The sequence below is a fragment of the Mus musculus genome, chromosome 7, assembly GCF_000001635.26.
Source record: "Mus musculus strain C57BL/6J chromosome 7, GRCm38.p6 C57BL/6J".
NCBI lineage: Eukaryota > Metazoa > Chordata > Mammalia > Rodentia > Muridae > Mus > Mus musculus.
The window spans coordinates 112,150,152-112,160,452 of NC_000073.6; the positions used below are offsets into that span (position 1 = coordinate 112,150,152).

General features: G+C 49.0%; 1 protein-coding gene across 4 annotated transcripts in view; it reads right to left on the minus strand.

Moving 5' to 3' along the window:
• Positions 1 to 9,331, minus strand: part of Dkk3 (dickkopf WNT signaling pathway inhibitor 3) — a 43,464-nt gene extending 34,133 nt beyond the window's left edge. For 2 of the 4 annotated variants that reach the window (NM_001360261.1, NM_015814.3), the window contains exons 1-3: positions 8,815 to 8,980; positions 8,032 to 8,267; positions 460 to 597 (exon numbers count right to left, since the gene is read on the minus strand). In NM_001360261.1, the coding sequence (NP_001347190.1) occupies positions 460 to 597; positions 8,032 to 8,244 (351 nt within the window). In that variant the 5' untranslated portion in view covers positions 8,245 to 8,267; positions 8,815 to 8,980. Of the gene's footprint in view, positions 1 to 459; positions 598 to 8,031; positions 8,268 to 8,470; positions 8,546 to 8,814; positions 8,981 to 9,247 lie in introns of those variants that run through there. The other 2 variants (NM_001360257.1, NM_001360260.1) reach the window with 2 other exon arrangements.
• Positions 9,332 to 10,301: the final 970 nt, after the last annotated feature.

Here is a 10,301-nt window from a genome sequence, read left to right on the forward strand (position 1 = left end):
TCTGAGTCAGGATATCTTTATGTCGTACTGGTGGTCCTGTAACTGCCTCTGCTTCCCAAGTTGCTGAGATAAAAGGTGTTCTCCACCACACCCAGCTGAAAGTTTTCCTCCTTAAGGTGAGCTGTGTCACTAATGAGCTGCTCTTAAGGGAAGAGTAAAGCCCCACCCACCATGAGGTCTCGTCAACCCTGACACAGGCACCCCTGGAAACCTAAGAGGCCAGTGCCTCCTTCCCACCTGAGAAGAAGCCTCAACTGCAAGACATGGTGTAAGAAGTGCAGAAGCCATTTAGTGCCTGAGACACGCCTGTCCCCTTGAACAGCACCCTCCCTTCCTTTGGGTTTTAGTCTGCTTTCTATAGCTCTCACTTCAACATCATGGCTTGGTACCCCACCTGTCAACAAGCCCCTTTCCCCAGCTGCCTGTGGGAAGAAGCCTTGGCTGTGCCACGGCCCTTACCTTGTGAACTTCCTGGTGCACATGGACTGTGTTATTTCCCACCCTGGTCTCCGTGCTGGTCTCATTGTGATAGTTGGGAGGTAAGCTTGCCAGGTTCACCTCAGAGGACGTTTTAGCAGCTGCTTCTTCCGCCTCCATCTATCAAATCAAAGACACAAAACGGTTTCTTTCAGTTACAACTGAGGTGAAGAAAAGGGGCTGCCTTCTCTTCCCCTCTTCTATAGGTGCCAAGACTGGTGACAGCGGCAGGCCACTGAGTGGCCATTAGACATGAGTTCCAAACGTTTTACATGACCTCAGAAGGGTTATCTTAGCCAGCAAGCCAAAAGTCCTGAGTTTTATTCCTGGAACCCATGTAAAAGGGTCAGATGTGGTCCCTCTGAACTGTAATCCCAGCACAGCTACAAGAGTATGGGAGGCAGGGGGCGGGAATCATCGGGGAGTCCACAGAGCAGCAGCAGAGAGACCCTGCCTCAACAAGGTGAAGAGGAAAACTAACATCGGAACATTTGTTCTGATCCGCCACACATTCAACATAACACACACGTGCACACATACATGCCTCTCCCCTCAAACACTTTCCCCACTTCTGGTTTTTTTTAAAAGATTTGTTTGTTTGTTTGTATGTTTATGTTATGTATGTGAGTACACTGTTGCTATCATCAGACACACCAGAAGAGGGCATCAGAGCCCACTGTAGATGGTTGTGAGCCACCATGTGGTTGCTGGGAATTGAACTCAGGACCTCTGGAAGAACAGTCAGTGTTCCTAACTGCTGAGCCATCTCTCGGGTCCCCAATTCTATTTTTTAATCTATTTCCTGTTGATCTCTTTGACACTTGTGGCTTTGCATTACCTATGTCAATTATTTTTCCCTTTTAATATCACAACCTCCTAGGAAATGAATGTTATTATCTCCACTTTACAAGTATCTAAACTGAGGCTCACAGAGTCCAGAGGAATTCCCAAGATCCTCAGTGTAGTGTGGAGTTGAAAATTTGATCATTGGTCCTTGCCCAGGCCCTGGTGACCTAACCCAGAGGTCACCTACATTAAATTCCCACACAGCCAGCCAGTACCTTAGTCTCTCTCTCTCTGGCCACAGAAATGTTCTCAGTCTTTGAAACCTCAAGTACGAATGCCTCTAATGAGGAACAGAATGGAGAAGAAGCACCCAACTTTCTCACTTGTAAGACAAGTCTCTCTGTGAGCCCCAGTGGGATTAAACCCCAAGTGGCCAAGGCAGGGTCCTTCTCAGGGCCTAGCCTTTGCTGGTTTGGTTTTCTCCTTCCTACTTCTTTTTTAATTCCTGCAAGAATTTTCTGGGGTTTGTCCCCCAACTAAACAATTTGCTGCTAAATCCCTTGTTGCAGGATCTGGTGTGTGTGTGGGAAGACTGAAACTCAGATAGACGGAATATCCTTCAGAAGTTCCCTTCCCCACCCCATCTCTTAGTGACTCTGGGTGGCACTTCTATGGGACCAATAGATGGGTTCCTGGACCCACATCCCTTCTTGTCCTTTGGAAGCATTTATCAGCCCTTCTTTGGTGGTAGGCTTCTGAGGCCACACCCTCAAATCTTCTGGTCCTGGGAGCCTCACTGACACCTGTGTCACAAACAGCAGTGACACAAGTTTACACTCGGCTTTTCCTTCCCGATCTATCATGTCTCCAGCCCTGGTGAGTGGGCAGGTGACAGTGACCATTCCAGAGCTCCACAGACACAAGGGCAGCCCAGGTCATGGACTACAGAGCCTACCAGAGGCTGTGTCTCAAATGCAAGTCCCAGCAGGGAGTCCTATGTGTGAGGGAAGAGTAAAGCTTCCTCTACCATAAGGTCTCCTCAACTGTGACAGAGGCACCCTGAAGATGTAAGCGGTGTCTCCTTCTCACCTATGAAGAAGCCTCTGCAGCAGGACATGGTGCAGTAGGTAGGTGCCTCGAGCTCTCTAATATGCTGAGTTATTTTGATACTGGAAAACAAATCTCAGAAAGCACTTTTCTACTGAAAACAACCACTTTCTCTATCCCTGCTCTTTCCTTCCTTCCTTCCTTCCTTCCTTCCTTCCTTCCTTCCTTCCTTCCTTCCTTTCTTCCTTTCGTTCATTCTTTCTTTCTTTCTCCTCTCTTGACTTGGCTCATGTGGACTGGCCTCTAACTCACTACATACTAGAGGCTAGCTTTTAACTCCTTGCTTCCTCCTCCTGAGTGTTTCCATGAGCCACAACACCCTGCTTCCATTCCTTAAAACACTATAACACCCCGTCTCCCACCTCCCTGCCCAGAAGCCAAGCTGCTGAGAACAGAGGCAACACAAACACACTGACACAGAAGCACACACAGTTCACCCAACAGCTTCAGGTGCCTGCCTCAGAAATGTTGTGCTGACATTGTGAAGGGGTGACACTGCTGCTCCATGGAGCCACCACTGGGTCCTTGTGAAGTTCCAGTCTTACTCATGTGTGTGGCCACTATGAATACCCACAGCACTGCCCGTAGAGGGATGGTGGTGTTCACTCTCCTTTTAGGGGCAAAGAAAACAAACTTGGCAGAGGCCATCATACCAACTGGCAAATGGCAAAGCTTGGGTTAAAATTTAGGTCCTTTTCATTTCAAATAGCATGCCTTTTCTGAACAGTTCAGGATTCCCTATTCCCCAGTGACTTACACATTTATGGGAAGAGTCCCACACAAACCAGTTAAAGATAACTGTAGCCCTTTTCCTGTGATAGTGTCTACTGGCAACTGAAGGGTTTAAGGAAGAAAAGAGTAAGGTTTCAGGAGGAGGCAGAGGAGAAAGAGAAGGGTACACGGAATTGGGCTGGTCCCGAGAGATGAGATGATTTGGATAGAGGAGTTGAGAATGCTAGAGTGTTCACAGGCAAAGCTGGAGCATCCTGAATAAACAAGCATCTGCCTGCTGTGAGCTGGAACAGAGGGACCGTGCTGGGCACAGGAGGAAACTGAGCCATAGGTTAACAGAGGGCCCATGCTGGGCACAGGAGGAAACTGAGCCATAGGTCAACAGACATGTACAAAGAACATCTCTAATACAGACACTGACCTGTTTTTTAACCAGAGACATCAAGGTCATTCAAATATCTTCAACAAATACTTGGGCCCCTTCCTAGATGCACCAAATTGTCACTTCTAGAGGCGGGACTCCACACATTATTGTATTTTTAGATAACCAGGAAGATTTCCTTCTTCCTGCTCCTGGAAACTGGGAGCTACAACAGATTCTATACTAGCTGTGAAATGATTTAGAGACCAGTGTAGAAAGAAACTGGAGTCAGGAGACTGGCCAGAATCAAGTCTGGATAGCAAAGGTTTCGTGTAAGCTCTAGAAGGACCAGGATGAGCATTGAATTAGATAACCAGCTGCCTGAAAAGCACCGCAGGGCAGCATGGGAGGACGTGCCAAGGTTCTGGGGTCAGACAAAGCAAGCTTAAGGCTCAGCTTGGGCAATGCTCCAGGCCCCTCCAAACCACAGATTGGATACAGGTGTGGCGAGGATGCTCCCCACTTTGTTCATCGGGTAAAAGAATTAGGGAACTCCCAGTCTGAGCATCAATATGACACCTGTTGCAGGGTTAACAGGTGACGGGAGCTGCTGTGTTCTTCTTCTAGCAAGCATCCTGTAAGGAAGCAGATGGTGAAGAAGGCAGCTTGGGAGAAATGGGAGGAGCAAGCAGCCAACAGCTCCCATTATACCAAAGTTGAAAAGAAAGAGAAGAAACCAGAACTAGACAGGATGGATGGGAAGGAAATGACATTTTTTTTAAAAAAGGGACCTGGCAGGCATGTTTAGCAAAAAGTAAGGTTTAGCTGGAAATAAGGAAAGCAAAGTGTTATAGAGGGTGTATCCAGAAAAAGACTGTTTTAATGTGTTCTAAGTTCCATTGGAACTGGAATTGTAGAGTTTGGCTTCCAGATAGCTGGCAAGTCCCCAAATCTCCAGAATACTGATGGCTAAGCAGACCCTCTCAAACCCCACCCCCCTCTCTGCCAGTGGCTATATCAACACAATGAGCTAAGGACTATTTAATGAAACCATAAACTAAAAGTACAGTTTACCACGGAATCTTCAACCACAGTGACTCCTGCCACCAGCAAGAGAAACATAAGCCCGCGAAGCAGTAGTTGCTTCACAGCAGAAGAATGTGAATGCTGTTAAAAATGGCCTTCGCAGCCCATCAAATTCATGGGTATTAAAGGAGCACAGTTGGAAAATTGCACAGAGAAATCCAGGCTTGGTATTGGGCTGCTTCCTAGGACTCAGTCATACAGTAAGAGTCCTCTATAATGTGCCAGTTCCAGGCTGGGAGATGGGGCCTGGGTAAAGTCAAGCTACCAAACCTTAGTGATCAGAGTTCAATCTCCAGGACTCACATGGTGGAAAAAGAAAGCCAATTCCCTAAATTGTTCTCTGACCTTCACATGTATGCAGTGGGGCATGCATGTGCGTGCACACCCACCCACCCAAATTATCATATATAGTAAAACATTTCAAATATGCCAATTATAGATGTAGCAACAAGGAGGAGGGCAGGGGGGTTGTAAAGTAACTCTATCCTTAACATATATTTCTTAAGGGCATGGGATAATGAAACAAGAAAACTAGGAACTTCTCAGATCAAAGATGTTGGAGGATTTGCTTTCTCTAAAGATAATCCTAGAAAATCAGCTACTTTGTTCCCTAAGAGACATCAACAGCCAGAGGCAGCTGGAAAAAATAAAAGGCCAGGAAGTTACTTGAAAGCAGATTCATGGTGCAACTATGTAAACATTAGCTGCCTCTGGCTCGGTCCTTCCCCATTCTCTTGGCTAGCAGCTAAACAGCAACTGTCCTGTATCTATGACATTTAAGAGACTCTCTGGAAGTTTCTTTAAAAAAAAAAAAAAAAAGCTGGGCTGGTGGATGGCCCAGAGAGTAACAACACTCACTATGTAAGGCTCCTAGCCTAAAGTCAACCCCTGGAACCCACGCAAAGGTGAATGAAAGAGCCAACTCCACAAAGTTGTCCTCAAACTTCCACACATTCACTGTGGCCCACAGGTATGTGCACATGCATACACACACACCCACATTCACACACAGACACACACATCATGCACATACATACATATACAATAATAACAAATAAAAGTTATATAGCATTTGAAATGTAAATGAAGAAAATACCTAATTAAAAAATAAATAAAGTAAAAATCATTTTTTAAAAAAGTTATTTTTTTAGCCAACAACCCATAAAATCATACACTACTTTAAGTCTGACTTTTAAAACTTTGCAGTTTTCTTTTCTCTTTTTTCCCCACCCTGCTCCAGTGCTGGGGGTCAAACTCAGATTCAGAGCATGCTAGGCTCTACTGCTGAGCTGCAGTCAAGAGCCCACGGCATTTTAAAGGTGGGTTCCACTGAGAATCTATCACATGCTGGTAAGTAGTGTGTTACTCATGCTACTACTGTTTGTTTTCCTTTGTTCTTTTTTTTGGTTTGTAATAGAGGGTCTCACTGTGTAGCCCAGGCTGACCTCAAACCTCCCAAGGGCTGCAACACAGGTAAGTACTACTAACCCTGGCCACAGCACCAGTGTTACTATGACAATAATGATAGCCATTATTTCCTGAGACCCAACAGTCCTTAATTATAATGACCTCATGAGGAAGACACTTGGTCTATATCTACCTGCTTTTCTTATACCAATTTTTGACCAGGTAATTTGCTTTTCTAGAATCTTCTCTTTGATCCAGAGGTGTGTCAAAGATTTTCTCCAGTCTGGACCCTGAATCCCATCACTAATTAATGGCAGTGCTGGGACTGAATGAAAGGCAGTTGGTCCCCACTGTCTAATGCCCCCTTTCCCATCGCCACAGCCCATGAGGACAATCTAGGGAAAAGGCCACTGACTTTGTTAAATGTGACGATCAATGTCTTTGGTTTGCAGCCAATCTGCGCAACTGAAGCAGAAATGTATCCAGATGAGCAGCAGTGGAGCCATGATAAAAATTTCCATGGGAAAAGTGCGGCACTAAGATCCGATGGGGTCCTAAGCTGCACTGTGGCCACAGAAACCAAGCAGTCCTCATTGGACGCAGATCTCAGAGAGCCCTGCTATAAACCTTCTCAACTGTGATGGGCACTTCCCAGTGAGCTAAAACATGGAAGTGCTGTTGTCAGTGTTCCTGGAAATCCATGTGCACGGGGGGGGGGGGGGGGGAGGGGGGGGGTCCTACAACCCAGGTAAGGACAGCAGGAGCCCTGACTTGAGCGAGAATGGTCAGGAGCTCCGTGCAATCTACAGCTACAGAGTTGGGGGCTGCTGGGGTCTGGCTGACTGCCCTCCTTCAATTATGTTACACACAAACCATTCCATAAGCTCAGAAAACCTACAGGCCTGGCTGGTAGATATTCAGGGGTCTGCTCGTGTCCCTGCCTCCCAACCCAGTGTTCCCTGCAAAGTCATCAGGCTGGCTTGGGGAATGGAAGGCAAAATACACCCAAAGGACGAAAGGCTGAGGGGAAATCAACCTATTCCAGCAGGCGGTGGCCAACATTTAGAACTACCTAAGGTGGTTACCACAATAGAGATGGTAAACACCCAACCCACTTGTCTGTTCACTGCAATAGCTAGTTCCATTCAGATCCAAATCCCCATCTCACTAGGTGCCAAGGACGGCTAGCCTAATATGCTGATCAAGAAGATTCAGGCCACTTTCAACATGGTTGGAGGCCATTTTAGGAAACAGAGCAGGGTGCCATGCAAAGTGTTGGCCCCTGGAAGATGAGGAACCAAAGTTTGGCTCTCATCTGCCAAACTTTTTGGGACTTCGGCTATTCTCACAGGAAACTGAGGTCGGGCTGCTAAATGATTGACCACGGTCCACCTACTGTTGAGTGGCAGAGAATCTGAACCTTGGTCTCCAAAACCCACTGGGTGTAGGTGAATAGGGTTGCTGTGAACACCCTCATGCCCTCCCTTCTGACCACTCACTATGGCATGGTCTTAGGACTTACTTTAGTCCTCCTTCGCTGCCCCACAACACATTTAAGGGAGCCAGACAGATTGCCAGCAGAGCTCAAGATTCTTTTCCGCATGACTAGCGTCCTGACTGTTTCTTGGGGAAGATGGTACAGGCTCAATGCCCAAGGGACACGTTGGAACTTGAAGCTGTCTGCAGCTGCCCCAGCCTCTGCAAACCCATTGCGCTGAGACACCCGAGTGGCCCCAACCTCAGCTCAGCTCCAACAGGGGACAGCCAGCTGCGACACAGTGGCTCCTGCTCCTTAGGAAGAATTCCACCAAACCTCCCTTGCTGGACAGGGATGCATTCAGACTTTCGGCAGGCAGACAGAACCGGCTGAGAGTAAGAATCACCCAGCGCTGCACTCAGGGCACTCCACGTCTGCTGTCAGGCCTTTTTTCCAGCTCTGCACAAAGCCAAGTCTTTGGCCAGTGCTGCAACCATCGCTAGAAATATCCCCCCCACCCCACCCCCGCCAAGCCCCCGGCCCACTCCCTTTCTCATTCTCGCACTTTCAGAGCCAGGCGCCCTCAGGGTGCACCCACCTCCTCCACGGCACTGCGCAGTTTGTGCTGAGTGTCTTCCATCAGCTCCTCCACCTCTCGAAACATCTCATTGAGCGTAGCTTCCTCCTGAGGGTAGTTGAGAGCTGGGCCCGGCTCCGCCGGAGTCCAAGTGACCGTCGGGGAAGGAGCAGGAGCAGTGGGGACCGCCGCCGCCAGCAGTGTACACAGCAAAATACCCCCGAGCCGCTGCATGTTTGTTCCGCGCTGGCCGCCGCCTGTGTGTCCCGGAAAGCTATCAAAGACTGCAGGACCACCCCTCTTGCCCGTCCCGCCCCGCCCCGCTGCTCTGCCCGCCCCCAGATGGAGCGATACCCAGCCCCCTCCCAGACTCAATCCCTGCTGGAAACAGTGGTGACCACTACTCCTCTCCAGCCTGGGTGCCCTCTGCACTCTAAGCCCCCAAACCCCGTTCTAGTACCCAGGAAGAGCTCCACTTGACACGCTTATGGAAACCCCAGCTCCGGAACCAAGGAACTCAAGTCTTCTACTCTTAATAGCAGACCACTTGCCCGAATCAGGAGACATTATCTGGACTACGGGTTCGAGTCCCGTCCCTTCCTTTACTATTTCCCCATCAATTCTATTACTGGGATCTCTTGGACCCTGACACAGGCTCAAGCCTCTCCTAGCCCCAAGCAGAGATCAGCAGAGCCCTCCTCCCAGTTCATCCTCCTCCCATCGCGATGCAAATGCATGGAGCCCCCCATCTCTAACTAAGGGAGACCCAGCTGGGCTATCTCCACGACGATGACCACCGCTCACCCAATTCGAATGAACAAAGCTGAGCTGCAAGCTGGATCTGGTCACGACCGGTAGCTGGGCTGCCACAGAGCAGCTGGAGAGGCACTGTGTGCGGCTAGGATGCAAAAGCGCCTGTATCCAGAAAGCCTGCAGCCTGCGCCCCCCCAGTCCACCACGCCTCCGCCCGGCGGGAGGGGCGGTCGCACAGCCAATCGCTCTCCAGGCCGTCTGCGACCTCAGCTCACTCCAGCCTCTAAATCCTGGGAGGGCCAGTCTGCAGGAATCTATCCTCTTCCTGGCAGCCCCCTACCTCCGCGATAGCCCAGGCTTCTACTACATTTTACAGCCTTCTTGAGTCTCACCTTGCTAGCTCTAAGCCTGCCTCTGCCTTGGACGCAGTCCTAAGGGATGGAATCCCAGCCCCTCAGCCATTACAAGGTAGTCTAGACAGTACCCAGCCAGGAAAATCCACTTTTGGCCATGAGAATGGGTCAACAGAATGTCAGCAAGTCCCTAGACAGGCGACATAGCAAAGTAGCTAGGATGGACACCAACAGTCCCAGTACTGCCAAACTAGTATGGTCTGTAACGTAGCTTGATGTATGCTGCAGGCTACAGCTGTACATGTAATTCCTACTTAATACGCACGATTCATGAAGAGGGGTCAGGGCTTGAAAATGGGCTGTGTACCTGAGATAGCAACCTGGTCTATTGACAGTTATCTCTTCAGTGCCTAGAAAAGGGGTACTAAAAAATTAAATTAAATTAAAAATTTTTTTAAAAAGTGTTTCCGAAAACCCTTCTCCCACTTCTTTATCTATCCTGATTCTTCCTCATCAGTTTCCCTGACATCTCTCTCTCCCCTCCCCTCCCCTCCCCTCCCCTCCCCTCCCCTCCCCTCCCCCCTCTCCGCATCTCCTGATCTTTTTCTCATTTCTTCCCTGTGCTGGCTAATTTTTTGTCAACTTGACACAAACTAGAGCCACGTGGGGAAAAAACACCTCAGCTGAGAAACTGCCTCCATTGGTTTGGTCTGTCCGTTGCAGCATTTTCTTAACTGCTAATTGATGTAGGCGATCCCAGCCACTAGGGGTGATACCACCAACAGGCAGTTGAGCCAAGGCTGTGTAAGAAAAGTGGCTGAGCAAGCCAGAAGAGCAAAAGACAGTGACCTTCCTCCATTGGCTCTACCTCACGTCCTGAGCTCCAGGCCTGGCTTCCTTGATGCTGGAGTATAAACCTGTAAGACGCAATGAACCCTTTCCTCCCTGAGTGGCTTTTAATCATGATCTTTATCACAGCAACAGAAAGCCAAACTGGAACATGCCTCATCTGTCCTCTGGGGTAGCTAGCACAGGTCACAGACTCACTGGAGTCTCTTCACCAGCCCCTCCCCTGCCACCCACGAGGAACCAGGAGCTTGGTTGTATCTGCAGGGCTCCAGGCCTACACACCTGATCCCTGAGAAACGAAGTGGGGTGGGGTGGTTAGAGCAATAGCTGCTGGTA